We start from the raw sequence: 22590 nt of genomic DNA, 5'->3' as shown, positions 1-22590 counted from the left end.
ACAGGATGACTTGACAAGCATACTCGCTCTATCAATTCAGCCTCAGCCTCCTTACATAGAAGGAGGGGTGCCGTGTGAGACTCAAAGAAGGTGTGTATGAAAGCATCATAAACTTTGCAAAATGCAAAACAACTACAATATCATGATTTCAGGGGTTTTCCTGATACACTAACCAGAGTTGTCTCAAAAGAAACTATACAGGACTTACCCTAAAGAACCACCCCCTGGCAGATAAGAAAACCACAGTTAGATGAATTAGTTGGTGTGGGAGCAGAAAACATTACTAACAACAGTAAATTTTAATTGGAGATAGTCTTGTCTGTCAGTTATATAATAATGCTACCTTTCTTCCTTGCTAAATAGAGTATGATGAAATAAGCATCGTAACAGTTTTTAGAATACTACTAGTCCTTGAGAACTCCTTATTTGGTTGAAATGAAAAGTTACATACAATGTCTAATGAAAATTAATTAACATTAACATTACATTATAAAATAATAATAATAATTGCTAATGTTTATTGAGGGTTTACTCCATACCAGGTACAATTCCAAATATTTTTTCATGTCTTAAATCACTTAATTCTTTCAACCACTCTGTGAGATAGGTAACTATTTTTACCACTACCCACCCTCATTCTACAGATGAGGAAACAATCATTCAACAATTGCAGCCAATGTTAGAAGCAGGATTTTAACCCAAGCACTCTGGCATCAGAGCCTCAGCTATTAACCACTCTGTTATTCTCCAGAGCTGTCATGTTGCATGTGGGTATTAAGCCCTTGAAAGGTGGCCAGTCAGAAGTGAGATGTGCTGTCGGTGTAAAACACGTACCGGATTTCAAAGATGTAGTAAGAAAAAAGAAGAAAGGTAGATACCTCATTCACACTTTTGTATATTAATTACATGGTGAAATAAAAAAACATTTTGGGTATATAAAATTGAATAAAATATATAATTAAATTAATGTTATCTGTTTCTCTTTAATTCTTTTAATGTGGCTGCTAGAAATTTTTAAATAACACAGATGGCTCCCACTTTGTATCTGTTAGATAGTACTGTCCTGGAGATGCAAGGGGGTATTTTATGGTACATCTTGTGGTTGTGAACTCCCTCTCCCAGGTTCCTCGTCTTCGTGTATGTGACACTAGTACATGTACATTAGAAGGGAAGTTGAAAAGACACATAAGCGATCAAGTTCTTTGGTTCAGTTCCTAATCCCTACCTGTTCCAAGTAGATGTTGAGTGTGTCAGCTCCAGATTCAACCTTCTTCACCAGTGGTTGCTGGAGAAGCTGAATAAGAAAGGAGAAAAAAAAAAGGAGACTGAGAGCCAGAGCCTTCCCTATCCCCTAGAGTAATCTTCCAAAGCTCTGCCATGGTTGCAGAAACAACATATACTGTGGAAAAGGTAAGAAAAAGGAACCAAGACTGTAACAGGTTCCATATCATATATCCGGTGCACCTTTGTAGCCCATTTAGATAATAAAATCATGAGTTCTATGTATAAACCATGATGCCCATTTCACCAGCTTTTTAATGATAATTAAAAGCTATAATAATAAGCCCCCCCTCAGAGATAGAAAACAGAAGCAACTTACTAACTGATGGGTGCCTTCCATTGGACTGAACCCGGAAAGCATCTTTACTTCCACAATAACCATATTGGAAGAGCTGCGATTCCCCACATAACTGAGGGCAGAAAGAAGCAAACCTGTGTGAGTCCATTATCTTCCCTCTTGGCACACTGTACATCTGCCTCCCCACACACACACACACACACACACACTCTCTCTCTCTCTCTCTCTCTCTCTCTCTCCAGCTCAGCTTCCATGGTCTAGGTGCCCCCCACCGCACCTCCGCTGTCCTCACCTGGTATGGATGTCCAGAGCCAAGGATCGAGGTGAAGTATGTTGCTCACACCGAGCTTTCCCTATGTCCACACTAAGACTAAAGGCCTCCACACTTTTAGTAGGGAGAATATTATATCTCAGCACCGTCTAGTTGGAGGAAACAGATAACCAGATCAGAGTTGGGAAGGATTTTAAAGCTTGTTCTGTTTGATAGATAACTAATGAGAACCGACTATACAGCACAGAAAACACTACTCAGTGCACTGTGATGACCTAAATGGGATGGAAATCCAAAGAAGAGGGGATAGATGTATACCTGTGGCTGATTCACTTTGCTGTACAGCAGAAAGTAACACAACATTGTAAAGCAACTTTACTCCAATAAAAAAGAAATAAAAAATAAAAAGAGGGTACGGTTCGAATGACTTTCCTTGCAAGTAAGGTAGATGAGAGAAGGTTCTACTAGAGGCAGAGATGCCCTCAGACTCTCCTTCCCAACGCACACTAGTCCTCCTGGAGCCCTGCTTACCTGCACAAAGACACAGCCCCGGCCTGAGGCCTCCAAGGTGTACACCCCAGGGATATCGGGCAGAGTCTCCTGCTGAAACACCAACCGGTTGGCAGCTTGAACGTTGAAAGTGTGCTGGAAATTCTGAGCGGATTTTACAGCCAGGTTGACTTCCTCAGACGGCGCATAGACAATAGTGGCATACTTGGCAAGAGCTTGGAGAGCAACTACAGTATCCTAAGGAAAACAATCAGGCATCAGGCACATGCTTACTGTTTTGTGGGCCATTGGAACTAACCTCCAACAACCCTGTAACCTACACACCTGATTGTTGTTCGCTAGCTTGGATGATACCTCCTCTAAGTATCTAAGAACCACATTCACCAATGCTGGGGAAGCTGACATAGAAATCATAATATCTTACCTGCATAGAAAATCACCATCAAGTCATTCTTGAACATTCATGGGTCGTTAGGCTAATTTCATATATTTATATTCAGCAATGAAACCTAGCTTCAGAACTGGCTATTGTTAGAAGTGGATCGAAGGAAATCCAAAAAAGAGTATACATATCTATATGTATAACTGATTCACTTTGCTGTACAGCAGAAACTAATGCAACATTGTAAAGCAACTATACTCCAATTGTTTTTTAATTGGTAAAAAAAAAACTAAAAAAAAAAAAGAAGTGAGTGGATCACTGTTCAATATATATTTTGCAATTTCCTTATTTGGGGAAGAAACAGCAGTAACTTGATAACCCTAAAAATTGCATGCTCTTCAAAGTTATTTAATTGCATAATGATCTTCTGTGGCACAGGGTATCAGGGGATCCTTGGAAAACCCCTCCTTGAAGGACAAAGCTTCTTAGCCATTATGACATGTGACAATCTTTTCTTCATCTGGGAATAAGACAGATAAACTGTTTCTAAGAGAGCATGGCATCACGTAAAAAGTGTGAGCCTTTCCTTTCTGAAAACATGATTTATATAAATTACAACTGGAGGAAAGAAAAAAAGAATGAGATATTCTGCAAAACTGTCATATCTCACTCTGTGTTATGAGAATTTCTGTATGCTCAAAACTTTGTCAAATATCTACTGCAGAATAAAGGAACCCCACTTCTCCCTATCCCAAACAAAAAGGAACAGTCATATTTAGACATCACACTGTCATATAAAGATAGGAAGACAGGTATCACCCCAGGGGAAGCTGTGAACAAGTTATATCTGTGCAGCTTGGCCCTCTACAAACAACTTTTTGTCTATGCTCTGTGACCTGGAGCCCAGGAGGGCTTTATTCCTTGGACATGTGGAGACAATTCAAGGAATGGGACCTCATCATCACCTAAAAACCAAAGTGGGTGATATGTGACTTCTTGTAATAGCCAAGGATTTTATTGAAAAGCAACTCTGGCATATATCTGTCACTGAGAATTCTAAACATTCCATCCTCTGCTTTCTAAAATTATATAATTATTTAGGGCTCAGCAAGAAGAAGGAAATCCTTCCTGATCTTTGGCCAAGAATTTCCCTGAAATAAGGAAACATAGTACCATATAACTTTTTAAAATTCCAATTAAGTCATTACCATATGCAAGGTCTTAACATCATCTATTAACATCTACACCAGACACTCCATCTATTAAAATCTGTTCATTCTTCCAGGTCTACTTTACATGTTACATCCTCAGTGAAACTGGCCCTAATTTCAACAAGTGATACTATAATCGCTATGAGAACAAAAAATGTGTTTTCTTGTTTACCTCTGTATCATCAGTGACGTGGAAAGAGTAGGGATTTAATACTATTTACAGAACAAATGAATTAATGGCTATTCTCTTTGTGATCATCAAAGGTGACTTTTATGGCATTATTTGAATTTATCATACAATTCCACCTCCTTTTTTCCCTACTGCCACCCCACCAATTCGATTTCTCTTTACCCCTAACCTAGACAAATGAAATAGTCTCCTGATCTCTTCAAATCCAGTGTCTCTCTCCTCTAAATCATCCCATATCCAAGGGACAAATTAATCTTTCTGAAACAAAGTTTAAAAAAATTAATGGCTCCTCAGAATTAGGCAGAAACTGAGTCTGACATGCAAGGCCCTTCATAATATGCAGCTACCCTACCTTTTCAACTAAGTCCCTTTATGCTTCAGCTAAACCAGTTTTCCCAACAGCCATTCTACGGTTTTGCAAATGGGTGTCTCTACTCAGACTCTTCCCCCTTCCTTTCAATAGTTGCCTAAAATTTTTACATGTCCCTTTAGATCTCCCTCAAATGCCATTCCCCTGTGAAGACTTTTCTTATCCCTCAAGCTGATATGAGGTCTCTCTCCCTCTTGAAATTCAATATTTTGTACCTTTTGTATCTTTGTTCTGTAACCAGATCCTGCTATGTAATATATACAACTTTTCCTAGCTTTCTTTCTAGATTGTAAACTTTTTAAAGACTATATCTTACCAGATTTCCAATACCTGAAATAGGAGGTATACCCGTAAAATCTTGCTTTTATGCTTACAGACCCCATAACTGGCTTTCTAATTTGTGACTATGTAATACATGTCCTCTTTTCATGTAGAACATAGATCTCATGATGTTTCATATTCTACAAAGAAAGAGACTTAAATGCATATAGTACTATTTATGTGCTCAAATGACCTAATTTTATGAACCCTTCTATATATTTTTCACATGATTTTCTCCCTTTCTATAGAATGATTAGTCTCTGGACCTAGAGGGCAAGGGCGATAGTTTTTCCTCTCTCTCCACATGGGATCTAATCCTACCTGGTAAGTGGCAGGAGAGCAGGCTACTTACCTGAGTGGAAGAGAACCCTCCATACGCATTTTGCTGCTTGATCAACCAAGCCACTATGCCAGCGGCCTTGTTTATCTCCTCTTGAGTCACGTTGGCTTTGCTAAGCCAGGCCAACAATACATATGCCGTAAGTTCCACATCTACAGCCTCAGGCTCAGACCAAGGGCCGGCATCTGATGATGGAGGAGGTTTGTGGCTCCAGTGAAAGGACTTTCCTATGGAGGAAAACACATAATTAGGAAAGTCTTAGAAGGAAATGACTTTCCTATATTCACTTTGTAAATGCTACACCTTAAATCAGAGAAAGTACCAACCAAAAATTAATCGTGAGTTAGAAAAAAATATGTCTCAAATCTTCTGATTTATTGGCCACAATGCATATGCAAGGATGTGTGTGTGTGTGTGTACACCCACACATAATTCCCCAGGGTAAAGCTGGGAGCATCAATAAATGCATCCAGCAATAATATCAAAACCTCCCTTGTTAATTTATAAATTCTTATGTTAATGGAGATAGGTAAGTAGAAACTTCTTTTAAGAATTTATGTGTTTGGGGTCTTTTTTTTTTTTTTTGGCTTACAAAATTAAGCCAAAAAAATTACAAAATTTTATTAATTTTAATAAATAAATTTATTTAATTTTATTAATTTTCAGCATTTATTTTCCTTAATCCAAGGTCTAACATTTTAAGAAGAATAAAAATGGCAGAACATGCGTAAGAACTCTGAGAAACCATAGAAGAAATGATAATGAGGGCGAGCAAATAAAATATGAGACCAAATCCCGACTCTATGACAGCCACAATGGCAGGTAACTTGAAGACAAAGCACAGCAAGTAGAAATGAGAAGAGTGGAAGCTAGAAGTCTAACTAAATATAAGGTTAGAGATAATAAATACATGGCCCACAGGAGGCCATCTAAGTGGAAGAACAAAAGAAAACATGTGAGCCTGCAATGCAAGGTAATGGAGAAGAGTTAATCACATTAAACTAATATACACCTGAGCAGATATAACTCCACCCACTGTCTGAGATCCCCATTCCACGACTAGAGTTGCTTATACACAGGCCAAAAAACTACCCAGAGCCCATATGAGAGGACAACTCGGCAATGACATTCGTTTAAATGAAAGCTGAGATTAAATTTCTGCCTGGAAGTATAATTTTAAATAAACAGCTAGGTAAATAAAATTCATTAATAATGTATTTACTAGATCTGTTAGAATATTGAATACTTTTTTTTTTTTTTTTTTTTTGGCCACACCACGTCACTTGCGGGATCTTAGTTCTCCGGCTGGAGATTGAACCTCTGCCCTCAGCAATGAAAGCGCCGAGTCCTAACCCCTGGACCGCCAGGGAATTCCCAGAATATCAAATATTATTCTAAATACATCCAAAAGTTTGAAAAGGACCTTGAGAAATCTCCAAGTTCAAGTCATACCCCATCAAACTCCATGATTTTTTTTTTTTTGCGGTACATGGGCCTCTCACTGTTGTGGCCTCTCCCATTGCGGAGCACAGGCTCCAGACGCGCAGGCTCAGCGGCCATGGCTCACGGGCCCAGCCGCTCCGCGGCATATGGGATGTTCCCGGACTGGGGCACGAACCCATATCCCCTGCATCGGCAGGCAGACTCTCAACCACTGCGCCACCAGGGAAGCCCAAAGTCCATGATTTTACACCAAAGAATTGTTAAATATCTGCAAAAGGGTGGTTCTCCAATGCCAATACATTTTCTGACTAACTTCTACCATCTATTTTCTCTTCACGTTAAAAATATAACATGCCTTTGAGGACTTTCAGGGGCTTTCCCGCAAAACTGTTAACAATGATTTTATGACTTAACTTTTACTAAAATGAATCCTAGAATTGAATATATGTGGGACTACGGAGACTAGGGAAATTTTTCACATATTTTCACAATTTCAAAACACTCCTGGGATTTCCCTGGCGGTCCAGTGGTTAGCACTCAGCGTTTTCACTGCGGTGGGCCCAGGTTCAATCCCGCAAGCCACATAGCATGGCCAAAAATAAATAAATAAAATAAAATAAAAACAAGAAAGCAAAAAATTCCTAACATGGCCAACATACCTGAGATGATAGCCTGTTGATCTAGCTTTTCAAGAAGAATCTTTCTGCTCTTCATATCCCCAGCCAGAGTGAAAGTATAAGCTAGTAGGGCCTGTGTGTAGGGGGTGGTGAAGACAGAACCCTTGAGACACTGCAGACCCTGACTCACCATCGTGTCCTAAAAAGTGAAGATGAAGAACTGAATTTATAAGGCATTCCTTTTAAAACGGGCAATGATAAGGAAATCATATCCTCTTTTGAGTTTAAAAGGCTGGCTAGGGACAAAAATAGGTGACTTTCTCTAGAAACAGGCATGATCAGGAGAGTGTCAAGGGGAGGAGCTAGAGGAACTCACATCTGTGGTCTTTCCCATCTCCAGCAACGCAGCCGTGATGTAGGCAGTCAAGGAGACCTTGTCATCAACTCCACCCTGGATGGAAACGGAGATAGGAAGTCAGGGCAGCAGCCAGCACATGAAGAATTGCACGCACATTGCAAAAAGGTGTCCCCTCTGAACAGATGAATTATTTTTTCTTTTTTTAAAAAAGCACTCCTGGGGCTTCCCTGGTTGTCCAGTGGTTAAGACTCCGAGCTCCCAACGCAGGGGACCCACGTTCCATCCCTGATCAGGGAACTGGATCCCTCATGCCTCAACTAAAGATGCCGCACGCAGCAACAAAGATCCTGAGTGCTGTAACTAAGACCTGGCACAGGCAAATAAATAAATAATTTTTTTTTTTTTTTAAAGCGCTCCTTTCCACAGGCTGACCACAGCCCCAAGCCTCCAGGACACACAGTGGAGGGGAGAACTGGCTGGACTTCAATAACTGCACAGCCTTATACGGTAACCTGCAAGAAGTAACATGAGGTCTTCAGCTCTGAGTGGGTATTTAGGAAACCCAAGATAAAGTGTTAGGAAGGATAACAGGTTTAAAAAAAGGGGGGTGAGGAGGTGGGATAAGGAGAAAATCTCTTATTCTCAGATTTTTTACTGAATCTGAGATTCCCCCAAATGGACGGTCCCCTCGAGTGGCATAAAGCCCAGCTTCTTCTCCAGGGGAGAATAGGTAACCCCTTCCTTGATTAATGCCTTTCACAGAAGGATATTAGCAATTTTTAAAAAAATATATGTAATCTAAATTACTATCTTTGTTCTATAGATAAGAGTACCAACACTTAAAATAGTTAAATAGTTTGTTCAGGAATACACACTGTGGGCTTCCCTGGTGGCACAGTGGTTAAGAATCTGCCGCCAATGCAGGGGACAAGGGTTCGAGCCCTGGTCCGGGAAGATCCCACATGTCGCAGAGCAACTAAGCCCGTGTACCACAACTACTGAGCCTGCACTCTAGAGCCCGCGAGCCACAGCTACTGAAGCCCGCGCGCCTAGAGCCCATGCTCCACAACAAGAGAAGCCACCACAGTGAGAAGCCTGTGCACCACAACGAAGAGTAGCCCCCGCTCGCCACAACTAGAGAAAAGCCTGCGCACAGCAACAAAGACCCAACGCAGCCAACGAAATAAAATAAAATAAATAAATTTATATTAAAAAAAATACACAACTAATAAGCTGAAGGACTGGGATTTGAACCCAGTGGGTTTAACTCTGGAGCTCCCGATAAGGACTGAACCACCAAGCTTGACAACATAAATGATGGGTTTCTTGAGAGACTGGCTGGCTCTGGTAAGATAGGAGGAAGAAAAACCTCTAGGATCTTGTTCTAGTCACGTCCTAGCTTGTACTACTCCCCCATATGGGGGACACTGGGAAGATCCTGCATAAGGAACACTAATGAATCATACAGAGATTTCGTTTTCAATGCTCAAGATTTTCTTTTAATTGAATTTTTTTTTTCGGCTGCAACGCACAACATGCAGGATCTTAGTTCCCAGACCAGGGATTGAACCCATGCCCCTGCAGTGGAAGTGCAGAGTCCTAACCACTGGACTTCCAGGGAAGTCCCAGTGCTCAAGATTTTTAATCCAGGTCCTGGAATAGCAATAATGATTCCTCTAGGAAAGTTGGTACAGTCTTTTTCTCACTCGGTCTGCTCTGAATTGAACAAGCTGCCTGCACCCGGACACCTTGCTGTGTTGGGAAAGGTCAGGCAGTGCAGTGAATGGGCAGGAACAGTGCCCCTGGAATCCAAGTGCTGTGGTTCAAATTACAGTCCTACCGCCCACTAGCATTCACCTCAGGCAGTTTACTTAACCCCTGCACCTAGTTTCTTCATCTGTAAAATGGAATTTATAATGATATGCCAGTGCTTAGCATGTTGATTTGTTGTAAACATTAAATATGAATATCCGATAGAGTACTTAGTACCTGCCAGAGAGTAAACCCCTTACAAAAGACACTGGGCTGTCTAGGAGTCCCCACCAGAAGAAATGGCTTTGCTTCAGACTTAGGGAAACAGTAAAAGGCTCAGAGATCTTCTAGTCCAGTGGTTCTCAAACTTTAGCAAGTATCAGGGTCACCCAGAGGGCTTGTTAAAACACAATTGCTGCCCTTACTCCCAGAGTTCCTCAGAGTAGGTCTGGGGTGAGAGCTGGAATTTGTATTTCTTTTCTTTTCTTTTTTTTAAAGATTTTTTTGATTTTTTTTAAAGATTTTTAAAGTCTTTATTGAATTTGTTACAATATTGCTTCTGTTTTATGTTTTGTTTTTTTAGCCGCAAGGCATGTGGGATCTTAGGTCCCGGACCAGGGTTAGAACCCATACCCGCTGCATTGGAAGGCAAAGGCTTAAACACTTGGACCACCAGGGAAGTCCCTGGAATTTGCATTTCAAACAAGTTCTCAGGTGGTGCCAATGCTGCCGATCTGGGGACCATACTTTGAGAACCATATTCTAGTACATATTCTCATTTTACAGATGTGGAAGCTGAATGCTCAGACTGGTTAAGAATAATGACCAAGGTCACCCAGAGCCAGGCCTGAGACCTGAAGAACCGACTCTCAGGCCAGTGCTCTCTTGATTCTTCTTACTCAGAGGTACAAGTTCCTCCCAGACACAGTAGTGGGCTGTGGGCCCCTGGGCAGGTCCGCACCTTCATAGTTGTGTGAATGAGCTCTCCCACATTGGCATAGCAGCCATTGGAGAGTTGGTTTCCCGCCATCCACCTGAGAGCATCCTGGACGTTCCTGTCATCAATGAAGATGAATCTCTGAGCCTGGTCAAAGCATTTGGTGACAAAGGCTGTCAGCCTGTATGGGTGAAGAGGGAAATGTGGCATGAGGGTGGATTTCCAGGGGAGGGTGCAATAGTTCCACAGTTTATTCTGTTGAATGGTTCCAGAAGGGGAGTTGAGGAAACATAATGCCATAGGAAGCTTGGAAAAGGGAGGCATTAATTGGCATTCATGGGGACAAGAACTGGGAGGTACAAGGTCAGAGAGAAGAGTAAGGGGTTTGACCATACATGAAGCTGAAATAAACAGTATTAAAGTTGTAGAGGATAGAAAGCAAGAAGGAATGGGGTTAAGGGGAGAGGTAGAGGAATAATTCCAGAGGGTTCAGGAATAATTCCAGAGGGTTCAGGAATTATGCTCTGGGGTACAGAACTCATGGGGAAGTGGGCAACATTACCATGTGTTTCCATTTTCATCCTGCTCCCCAAAGGCACTGTAGGATCCGTTCCTGTGTTTGTACATCAGCTCCCTCTGGTACCCTGGGAAGCCAGATGTGGTTTTAGATGACCGTGATAACTTCAAAAAACACCCCCATGGCTTTCAAGGATGAGGGGCACTTCAGGGGCTGAACTTCCCTGAGTCTTATCACCGATCATAGGCACTAGACAAGGTGTCCAAGAAGAAAGAGTGAACCAACTCACCTAGCCTCAGGAAATCCACTGCTCGAGACTTGATTTCCTCAGTCAGCATCCCTGTCTTTTGCAGGTACTGCAAGACGTAAATGATGGGAGCGAACAAGAGCATGTTCTGCTCCCCACAGCCCTTTGGCATCTGCACCAGACTGTCTAGGTTCTTCAGGGCTGTGCCCATGATGTCCCCTGGGATCCAAAAGGAGAGGGAAGGAAGGTGGTGGCAGAAGAAGGAACCCTTAAGAGTTATTATCATACATTTAACAAACACGTATTCACTATCATTTAGTGAGTTCCTACTCTGTGACCTTGGGGGCAACAGTCTCCACCTCGAAGAGCCCATAGTCAGGGGGGGCAAACAATTACAATACACTGCAATGCTAATTTATTATAAGCAAGTATAACATATATAATATCGGGTATGTACAAGGTGCTGGAGTTCACAGAGAGGTATGTAGGCCACCTGAGGGCGTTCATGGCTTTTAAGAAGCTGATGAGGTTTGTAACAAAACCTGCAATGCTTAGTCTCAATCTCTAAGTGCCTCCACTGCATGTAAATACATCACCCTCCAAATCACCAAGTCTCTCCCAAACACACACACACTCCTGATACGCTTTTCCACGTTATGTCTCTTGACCCCTCCATTTACTTCACAAGCCAGTAAGCCTGACATCAGTGACTCATGAGCATCTGCACTTCAGTCATTGAGTTCAATTCAAATGTGCAAATATGTACTGAAAGTCAACTGCAGGAAATGTACTAAAAACAAACATGAAAAAGACATGGCCCTTGTCCTCAAGGATCCCTCAATGCAGTGTGGAAGAAAGACAGTGAGCTATAACACAGTGAGGTGAGTGCTGTACCAGAGGTATGAATCAAATACAGCCAAAACAGAGACATTTTAACCTGGAAGGGATGTGGGTAGGGGGTTAGAGTACAGAAAGAACCTAACATGTATAGGCCTTCTACTATGTGCAAGATATTGTGCTGGGAAATTTATTATATTTAATCTTTACACCAATCCTGAAAGGTAGGTTATTATCACTGTCTTACAGAAGGGAAAAGAAGGATCGAAATTTTGGGGTTTTTTTTTTTTTTTTGCGGTACGCGGGCCTCTCACTGTCGTGGCCTCTCCCGTCGCAGAGCACAGGCTCCAGAAGCGCAGGCTCAGCGGCCATGGCTCACGGGCCCAGCCGCGGCACGAACCCGTGTCCCCTGCATCGGCAGACGGACTCTCAGCAACTGCGCCACCAGGGAAGCCCCGAAATTGTTCATTAACTTATCCAAGTTCACATGGCTATTAAACGGCAGAACTGGGATCCTAAGCCAGTTTGATACAACTTTCAGGCTCATGTTTTTCTATTTGTTCCCTCTCCTTGCCTAAAGAAGTGTCATGTCCTATGTAAATATGGTTGAATCTTCCCAAAACTGTACTCAAATATATGAAGTCCTCATTTTTAAATGGTTCCTGCAAACATTTCGTCTCCCCTCCACCCAATTTATAGACCTAAACCTAAATACATATCAAGCTTCAACGACCTTTAACTTCCTCCTGCCCAGACTCTTTGCTGTTTTTAACCAGAGTATACGTCTATCTAATCCCACCTGCACTGCACAGGCTGTATTTGCCCACTTTGTAAAATAAGCTCTTCTTCCTTCACCACTTCTAATCTACCATACCTTCCTCCAGGTAGGGCCATAGACCTCAACCCATGCCACACCTTGGCAGCCTCTGGCCCCATTTTTCCTTTTTGAGCCGAGAATCTCTGGTTGCTTACCGTGAACAGAAACATAAGCCTTGGCTGAATCAGGAACAACATCCACAGGTACCTCCAGGGAGATGGATTCTGAAGCCACTTTTCCTATGAGGGGCAGAGAAAAGGTAAAACAATAAAAGGTGGAAATAGTGGGGGTTCTCACACCCAAACCACAGAAAAAATTGCCGTAATCCAGGGTTTTCTATACCCAGTGCTTTCCGTGGGTTGGAGGTAGATTTTTTTTCCCTATTCACAGTGGTCTTTGCTGAAAATAAATTCCAGCGAGAGACATAACTGTGCTGTACATTTTCTCTTCTTCATCCTGCCTTTCAGCTACTTGGCCCCATTGGGAATGGCACCCCTAGACTCTCCTATTTCTTCTTGTCCTGTATATTTCTCCTTTTGCCTAAGAAGATCTCCTGTTGCTAAGGGAATTCTCACACCAACCCCTCTCTGTGTTCACTCACCTTTGGGGCACAACAGTGAGCTGTGTGTCTTCTCCACAAGGACTCCTTCTGGCTGACATGGAGAGAGACAAGGATGGGTGAAAAAACATAGATGAGTATCAGGGCAGGTGGCACTGAAGGAATAGGAAGGGGAAGGGAAACGGGGAGAAGAGGCCCTGCCTGCGCTCCAGGGCTTCACTCAGAACTGGAGAGAACAGAGCTTCTCTTTGACATTCAGAAGGACTCCATTTCAACCCAGGGAGGCGTCTCTCAGTAAAATTCTTTCTGGGCTAGAGCTAAGGATAAGTTTAGGAAACTTCTAAGAGACAGGATTGACAATGGGGTTCATGATGACAGGAAGCAGCGAATGATGACATTAGGGATTTTCTTAGGAGAAACTAACATTCATTGAGTGTCTACAAAGTAACCGGTACTGTATTAGGTACTTCCATAGACCATCAGTATGGGTTAAGCAAGTAGTTAAGGGCAGAAGGGGGTCAGGGAAGGATAAAGATGAGCTACCTGATTGGAGTTGGAGTAAGACTGCTGCAAGAGACTAACTGACATGGTTAGACACACACTGAACACCCCTGGCTTGGTTGCTGCCTCTACCTCTGAAGTTAGGCCTGCAGAAAACTCACCTTGACCAGAACTGGTTTGATGAGTGTGTCACTCTGGCCCTTTTCTGGAACAAACCCCTTCTGGTCCCCACAGAGTTCATTTAAGTCCAGAATATTAGTGCTGATGGTGAAGTTTACATGACCTGAGAAGAAAGAGGGCAAAAGGAAGACATCAGCCCTATTGGCAGAGGTACCAATGAGGTCTCTTCCCCTCTAGACTAGTGCTTCTTAAACTTAACGGCAAAACTTAACGGCATACAAATCACCTGCGGCTCTCGTCTGTTACAATACAAACTCTATTTCAGTATATCCGGGGTGGGGCCCACATTCTGCGGTAGGTGGCCTCTAAGGGACCCCAGTGATCCCTGCCTCCTGATATTTACACTGTTTTGTAATCCCCTCTCCTTGCCTGTGGGCTGGATTTAGTGATTCGCTTCTAATGGAGAGGATAGGGCAGAAGCAATGAGATGTCACGGCTGAGCTTAGGTTATAAAAAAGACTGCAGCTTCTGTCTCAGGTGCACTCTTCCTCTCAAGCCACGAACTCTGGAGGAAGCCAGCTGTCATGTCATGAGGCAGCCCAGTGGGGAGATTCATGTGATGGGAAACTGAAGGAGGCCACTAGCCAACACCTGAGGCCAAGAACTGCAGCCTTCAGTCTAACAGTCCATGAGGATCAAAGGCTTTGGAATGAGCTTGGACGTGGGTTCTCTCCTGGGCAAGTCTTTGGATGAGAACACAGCCCTGGCTGAACTTCATGAGAGACCTTGGGCAAGAGGCACCCAGCTAAACTGCACAAATTACTGACCCACAGAAACTGTGTGATAATAAATGTTTGTTCTTTTAAGCTGCTAAATTTTAGGGTAATTTGTTAAGCAGCAGTAGATAACTAATACACCCAAAGACTGTACTTTGAGTTGCAAGGACTTAATCCAAGAGCAAATGACATCTCATAGGATTATTGTGATGATTAAATGAGTTAATTCATGTAAAACACTTAGGACAGTGCCTGGCCCATAGTAAGTATTTGACTAGTAACATATCTCTTGTCCTGGCGTAAATATTAAAATCTCCCTCTTTCACTCTCAAAATAGTCCAGTGTGGATAATGTTTTGGTCATCTACCAAAGAATATTCACTTATTTTTTTATAACATAGACTTAGGAGGGAGAAAAACAGAGGCAAACACAAAGAAGAGGAAAAAGAAAACAAAGCAAATACAGTAGAGGAAAGGGTAGAGTTCTCAGTCTCTGTGCTTTCCTTGCCCATCTGCCACTTCCTTCTCTTACCCAGTTTGACAGCTGTGATATTCCAGTGATAGGATTCTGATTCATCAGCACAGAGACAGCTGGAGGCCTGAGAGTCTGTCCCTGGTTCCACCTGGTACTCCTCTGATTTAGCCAGGTTAGTCTGAACCTGAAGGGGATATTTGAGTGATAAAGGGTCGGAGTAAAGGAGACAATACACAGAGGTTTAGGAAAATATGGGCGCAGAGACACCGACATCTCATTTCTTTCTCAGGGAAAATTGGTACGTTTCCAGTTTAGGGACTGACACCTGCTTCTTGCATCCCCAGCTCTTACCCAGATGCACTCCTTCAGATAATTGAAGATGGTGGCAGTCAGACGAAAGGATTCTCCACGAACTACCGAGTAAGGGAGAGTCAGATCAACAAAGAATGGCTTGAAGGCAGTCAGTCCAACAGTGGGTGAAAGACCAAAGCCTCTGGACTGGGAAGTGCAAAAAGTCATGGCCTTCCATGTGGTGATGGTATCAGGAACTGTGACGCGGACAGACTTCTTCCCTGAGTTACTGTGAGAATACAAGAACCCAGGTGAAGCAGACAGCAGGAGAAAGGCATTTGGGAATTAAGCTACAAATTTGTCTGCAGAAGTGAATATTTCGTTGCTGTTGTGCGTGGGGGAAAAAGCAAAAAGGCAACCACAATGGTGGCCCACATGAATCTCAGAGTGTGAATCTTCGAGGGAGGATGTACAAGTATGGGAGAAGGGGGGTGTCTGAGGATGTGAGGAGGGGAGCATGTGTGGGTGGGCATCTGTGTGCAAACATACCTGTAAGAGAGCCCAGTGCCCTCTGAATTGGTGAGAATATGCCTTCTTAGGGTTTGTCAAAATGAGGTGGTAAGCAGTGGGCAAGAACCAAACTAATATCAAGATGTGCCTTTCCGTTTGTGTGGCCCTGCAGTGAGAATGCACTGTCTGCACTGTGCAAATGTGAAGACGTGTGAATTTGTTTTGAGTGATTGTATGTAACTGTTTAAGAATCCAGGGAAAGAAACACGTTCTCATATCCCCATTAAACCTTCTTGGCTTGAGACTTAGGTTCATTAGAAATTATCTGAGTCAGTTCTCTGCTGAATCTACACTGTATGTATAATTTTGTTATACCTTTTAGGCATCACTTACCCAACAGGAAACAGATCCCAGAGCCAAGTCTCTGGGAAGTACTGACGAACCTGAGAATCCTCTGGCTCAATTGGTAGTCTCCCGGGAGATGAACAGGATTCTGAGGGGACTAAGAACAAGGGGAAAAGCAGAAGACTTATGTCATGTGATAAACTGAGGTGGAGAGAAAACCAGCAAGAAATTCAGAGGGAAGCAGAGAACATCCAGTCTGAGATAAGGACAGCTAGTGAGCCTGCGCTCTAGAGCCCGAGAGCCACGACTACTGAGCCCTCGTGCCACAACTAATGGAGCCCACACGCCTAGAGCCCATGCTCCGCAACAAGAGAAGCCACCTCAACGAAGAGTAGCCCCCGCTCGCCGCAAATAGAGAAAGCCCATGAGCAGCAATGAAGACCCAACACAGCCAAAAATAAAAAGATAAATAAATTAATTAGTTTTAAAAAAAAAGAGAGATGAGGAGGAAGGACCACTGAGGAACTGACTGGTCGTGAGGCTATCGGGAAATGACAGACATGGACGTCTGGCCAGGGAATGAGTAGATAAGGGCTTCAGGCTTCAAAAGCCCTCCCCCAGAGACAGAGAGAGAGTGAGATCCTAGGGAAACTGCCTTCATCTATAACCCACAATCCATTATCATTCTGGCTACTGGCTCAGTGCAAGAATAGGAGGCAAAGAGGGAGTTTTCAGAGTTCCATGATGCTAAATATCTCAGTGAATCTGCAAGCCACAGAGGCAGCTTACCTCTCCCTGGATCCCTGTATTCTGAAATACAGTCTGTCTTCTTGATTTCGGCGTTGGACAGTATTTTCAGGCCCACATCCTGAGAGGCACCAAAGGGACCAGAGAATGAAGAGTTAAGGGGGTCCTCTCCCTTACTACAAGGGCTACTGCCTTGAAATTTCACCCTCAAAGGGTTAAACTAACACATTCTTTGCCTATTAATTGTAAGACCAATACTCAGCCACCAAGATTGGTTCACTTCTAGTCCAGCTAGTGTGAAAGCTTTTCAATTAAACTTATTTCATTGTGTTTATATATAGAGAGAGAGACAGATGTATTATGCATATGTATGTACACACATATACATACGTTTTTGCAAAATGATCACCACAACAAGTCTAGTTAACATCCATTACCATATATAATTACAAAAAATTTTTTTCTTGTGATGAGGACTTTTAAGATCTATTCTCTAGCAACTTTCAAATATGCTATACAGTATCACTAACTATAGTCACTATGCTGTACGTTACATTCCCAAGACTTATGCATTTTATAACTGGAAGTTTGTACCTTTTGACTACCTTCACCCATTTTACCCCCCTCCACCTCCCACCTCTAGCAACTACCAATCTATTCTCTGTATCTATGAGCTTGTTTCGTTGCTGTTGTTGTTGTTGTTGTTGTTGTTAGATCCCACATATAAGTGAGATCATACGATATTTGTCTTTCTCTGTCTGACTTATTTCACTTAGCATAATGCCCTCAAGGTCCATCCAGGTTGTTGCAAATGGCAAGATTTCATTCTGTTTTTGGCTGAATAGTAGTATTCCATTTATTTCATCGTTCAATATGTTTAATACTTCTTCCAAACGTTAGTAAGTGTATCCTTATTATTTGATTTGGACTGAATTTTCTAAGGGCAGAGACCATATCAGCTCAATCAATTCAACAAAAATATATTGAGCATTATGAAGGGTCAGGCATTATAGAGAATACAAAGATGAACAAGACCCACTTCCTGACCTCGGAGACCCCCTGATCAGATGTGGGCTAAAGCATCCCAAACTTCTGTGGATAAAATAGGTGCAGTATCTTTCATAAGAGAGACTTCTGGTCTACCTCTCTTCATTTTCCTTCTTGGCTGATCCCATGGAAGTCAATGTTTGGAGACCCCAGAGAGAGGACTAGTGTATAGCCTCAGACAGTAGGTGACTTCTACAAGCATGAGGACCAAGTGAGGCTGCCTTACCCGTCAGGAGTTTCTTTCAAGATTTTGCCCCTGCCAGTGCCCATATGACTCTGCCTGCTTTATTAGATGTGGGCTTTCCTTTCCCCCTCCCACCACAGTTGTTTCTATGAGAACAAAATGGGTAAGAATATTTACCTGGAAAAACTGGAAAAGAGCTACGCTTTGAGGGAACGAAGGCCTCCATAGATAAGTACGCCTGCCCCAGCGCTCCTCGGGCAGTACACCAATGCGGGGCTGGGAAAACTCCCGTGGGTCAAACCCTGGACAGTCATATTCAGCCACCTGATAGGGGTAGTGACCATAGCAGAATGGGAACATACGATAGACCTGAGAAAAGACAGAAAAGGAAATAAATTTTTTTTTCTTAAGAAAATAAAATATTGACATAGTGAAATCAGTTGAGAAACTTCTCTCAGATTCTCATTCTGGTGGCACAGTTTACTGCTCTTGTATTATTTCTCTTCATTATTCCAGAATTTCTTCCATCATAACCCCTTCCTCTAGTTCATCTTTTTTCATAATCTGTCACCCTCATCTCCTATTTCATCTTTCCTGATACTGATCGCTGTGACCGTATTAACCGTGTCCGTCTCATATCATCATTTCTTTCTCTTTTTTTTTTTCCTTTGGCCGTGACGCATGGCTTGTGGGATCTTAGTTCCCTGACCAGGGATTGAACCTGGGCCCACGGCAGTGAAAGCACAGAGTCGTAACCACTGGACTGCCAGGGAAGTCCCCATATCATCATTTCTACATTCATTTCCACACCAGCTTTGCTACCACCTTGTGGAGATGCAATATTTCCCTGAGACTCTCTTTCCCACTGCCTGGAATCCATCTCTTAATTCTGATACTGTCAGTCTGTCTTCTCTGTTGACTCCCTCTTGCCACCACGTCAGCAGGCCACTCACAGAGCTGTTGCTCAGCTCACTCTCTGGTCTAAGGAGCAAGACACTCTCGTCCACGGCCCGGATCGCACACAGGGACTGGGGAGCTGCCTGCAGCTGCAGGTCCACATCTGCTCCTGGAAGCTGCTGGGAAGGTGAGAAGCCAAGGGAAACCTGGGGAAGAGAAAAGGATAATGTGGGGATCAGGTCAGCCTGGAGAGGAGGAGAAACAGTCATCACCCATATGCCCTAAGTATGGTCCCCAGCTCACTCCCTCATTTTTATACTGATTTTTCTTTGTAAAGTATTGCCCTTTAGAAACAGTGTCTTGTAAAACAATTGGAAAAACTAAGCAGCACGGTAGAATAATGTAGAAAGTTTCAAAGACAGAAAGTAGAAAGAAAGAGAATTTGTGGAATAGCTATACAGAACACATGACTTCCCAGCATGACCTTTTAAAAGAAGCGGGAGAGCGGGAGAGTTCAACAGACCATGCGAAAGATAGAGAACATGATATCCAGCTTCAATATTAACTCCTTCTTTCCCCACCCCTGCCTTATCTCCAACCCCAGCATACACAGGCTCTCTCTCTATGTCCAGACATTTCCTTCACCCTCTTCAACGCCATTTTACCTGATTGTCAAAGCACATCTCCACTGAGAACTGAATTTTGTCTGCTATAACACCTCCTCCGGGAAAAATGGCATACATCACCAGGGAAGGATCAGGGGCTAGTCTGGAGTTGAAGGTCAATGAGAGAGAGAAGGAGCTTTTCAGTCCTGAAAGGGAAGAGGGGATATTCAGGAATGGGAGTACACACTCACCTACCAATGACATCCAACCCTGTGTTTGCATTTCTTCCTGAGCCAGCTGCAGGCCTCATGGTGCAGGTCTTCTGTGGTTACTGTTATGGTCTGTTCTCATTGCTCTTACTCTTGCTTCTAGTATAAGAACTATTTCTTGGAAATTTAAAGTTTAAGTATTCCAAGAGGTGCATGAACACTCACCTTTCCTCTCAGACTTCAGGCGTTTCTGCCCCTCCATCTCCAAATTCCCTTTCCCTATTAACTAAGGAAGAGAAAAAGAAGTCATCAACAACACAGAAGTTAGAGGAGCTTAGCCTTGGCCCAATCCCTGCATCTCTCCATAAGGAGAGGCTCCTTTCGTAGTTCTGGACCCCAGGTCAGTACTTCATGGAGCATCCTTCAGCTTGTCAAATGTTGGATGGTACCAAGAGCCCTGATGACTCTTCCTCCAGTTGGAGGTCTGTGACAACCATGGGGTGGGTGGGAGGAGACAAAGGCCACCACTGCCACGGAGCCAGAGAGAATACATAGCTGACACCATTTCTTGAAGATCTCTAAGCTTTATTCTTTTATAATCCTTGTAACATAAAGTCTACTAAAATCCATCTTTACAACCTTTTATTTAAAACAAAATTTTTTTATTGAAGTGTAGTGGATTTACTATGTCGTGCCAATCTCTGCTGTGCAGCAAAGTGACTCAGTTGTACACATACAGACATTCTTTTTTTATATTCTTTTCCATTATGGTTCATCGCATAGTTCCCTGTGCTCTACAGTAGGACCTTGTTGTTTATCCATTCTAAATGTAATAGTTTGCACCTACCAACCCCAAACTCCCAGTCCATCCCTCTCCCTACCCCCTCCCCTTGGCAACCACAAGTCTGATCTCTATGTCTGTGAGTCTGTTTCTGTTTCTTACAACCTTTTAAAACTTATCACTCAATTGAAAATTCGGTGGAGGGTAAAGGGGTTGGGGATAAATTAGGAGTTTGGGACTAACATATACACACTACTATATATAAAATAAATAATCAACAAGGACATACTGCATAGCACAGAGAACTATAAATATTTTGCAATAACCTATAAGGGAAAAGAATCTGAAACAGAATTTATATATATATAAATTATATATATATATATATATATATATATATATATATATAAATAACTGAATCATGTTGCTGTACACCTGAAACTAACACAACACTGTAAATCAACTATACATCAATAAAAAATTTTTTTAAAAATTCAGTGGAAATGAGTATACCTTGAAATTGTCTTGAGTCCTTCTGACATTTGACTCTCTGGAGGAGAAATCTCTTTTTAACTCTCCCTTCCTCTTCACTCTCCCTTGAAACTGAATTCACTGAGATGCTTTCTAAGCAGGCAGGCATCTCGGGCTCCAGTCAAGGGCTCTCTGGCCAGTTTCTCAGACTATCTTCCACACTGAGCAGCCCCAACTCCACTTTTCTCCTATAGGCCTCGCCACACTTCTGTCCTGAAGACAGTACATGTATTATCACTCTGTCTTATTATTTCCCACCTACCTCTCCTCATTCTGTTATTTAGGATGATTGTTTTAACTTGATGAAGACACTGGAATGATTCAGGGGGAGAAATTCTCTCAGAGACTTTAAGGAGATGATAAGGGAATAAAGAGACTCTGGACCATCAAACCCAAGGTTCACATGAGTCTAAGTTCCTCACGATCATCAAGATGACCAGTAAAACTGCTTGCCTTTATATTTCTTTCAGTCTACAAGTTGTGACTTTATTTCCCCAGCAGAGCTGCTATCAATGTTAATTTTTTTTTGCAGTACGCGGGCCTCACATTGTTGTGGCCTCTCCCGTTACGGAGCACAGGCTCTGGACGCGCAGGCTCAGCGGCCATGGCTCACGGGCCTAGTTGCTCCGCGGCATGTGGGATCTTCCAGGACCGGGGCACGAACCCGCATTCCCTGCATCGGCAGGCGGACTCTCAACCACTGCGCCACCAGGGAAGCCCTCGATGTTAATTTTTAACCCTATGTCATCTATTTAAAAATACTGACCAATGAAACACAGAATGAAATTTATTCTGAGTTGCCATCCCCTCCTCAACCTCCCTCTTACCCATCTACCGGGCTCCCTTTCAGCCCTGGTCAGCAACATTGTCTCATTTATTCCTAGTTTTATTTCCCCACACAATTTCCCTGGACTCCTGTTCAAAATCTCTTTATTCCCCATTTCCCCCCATCTTTTATACCTATATAAACACAGTGGCCACTGGCCACATGTGACTACTGGAGCCCATGAAATGTAACTAGTCCAAACTCCTTTAAGTATAAAATACATACTTTGAGTTTCAAAGATTTGCAATGCAGCTGAAACACAGAATGTAAAATATCTATTAATAATTTTTTATGTTGACTTCATGTGGAAATGATCATATGTTGGATATACTAGGTTAGACAAAATATATTTTAAAAGTTAGTTTCCTCTGTTCTTTTAATTTTTTTAATGTGGCTTCTAAAAATTTAGAAATTATCTACGTGGCTTGCATTATATCTCTATCCAGACTGTCTGTTCACCCCGTCTAGCTCACTGTCTTTATTCCCTT

The 22590-nt window shown here is 42.6% G+C and overlaps 1 protein-coding gene across 1 annotated transcript in view; it reads right to left on the bottom strand.

The window, feature by feature from the left end:
* Positions 1 to 22590, bottom strand: part of A2ML1 (alpha-2-macroglobulin like 1) — a 42458-nt gene that overhangs the window by 4278 nt on the left and 15590 nt on the right. Inside the window, exons 13-33 of the mRNA XM_060025936.1 lie at positions 20190 to 20250; positions 19816 to 19961; positions 19207 to 19356; positions 18431 to 18622; positions 17065 to 17143; positions 16324 to 16432; positions 15481 to 15709; positions 15187 to 15313; positions 13921 to 14042; positions 13301 to 13352; positions 12855 to 12938; positions 11088 to 11264; positions 10844 to 10925; positions 10306 to 10462; positions 7611 to 7685; positions 7277 to 7433; positions 5187 to 5401; positions 2382 to 2597; positions 1872 to 1999; positions 1601 to 1691; positions 1226 to 1294 (exon numbers count right to left, since the gene is read on the bottom strand). Of these exons, the coding sequence (XP_059881919.1) occupies positions 1226 to 1294; positions 1601 to 1691; positions 1872 to 1999; positions 2382 to 2597; positions 5187 to 5401; positions 7277 to 7433; positions 7611 to 7685; positions 10306 to 10462; positions 10844 to 10925; positions 11088 to 11264; positions 12855 to 12938; positions 13301 to 13352; positions 13921 to 14042; positions 15187 to 15313; positions 15481 to 15709; positions 16324 to 16432; positions 17065 to 17143; positions 18431 to 18622; positions 19207 to 19356; positions 19816 to 19961; positions 20190 to 20250 (2718 nt within the window). The remainder of the gene's footprint in view (positions 1 to 1225; positions 1295 to 1600; positions 1692 to 1871; positions 2000 to 2381; positions 2598 to 5186; positions 5402 to 7276; positions 7434 to 7610; positions 7686 to 10305; positions 10463 to 10843; positions 10926 to 11087; positions 11265 to 12854; positions 12939 to 13300; positions 13353 to 13920; positions 14043 to 15186; positions 15314 to 15480; positions 15710 to 16323; positions 16433 to 17064; positions 17144 to 18430; positions 18623 to 19206; positions 19357 to 19815; positions 19962 to 20189; positions 20251 to 22590) is intronic.

The sequence above is a fragment of the Delphinus delphis genome, chromosome 11, assembly GCF_949987515.2.
Source record: "Delphinus delphis chromosome 11, mDelDel1.2, whole genome shotgun sequence".
NCBI lineage: Eukaryota > Metazoa > Chordata > Mammalia > Artiodactyla > Delphinidae > Delphinus > Delphinus delphis.
Note: the sequence above shows the minus strand (reverse complement) of the source record. Positions and strands in the feature narration are given on the sequence as shown.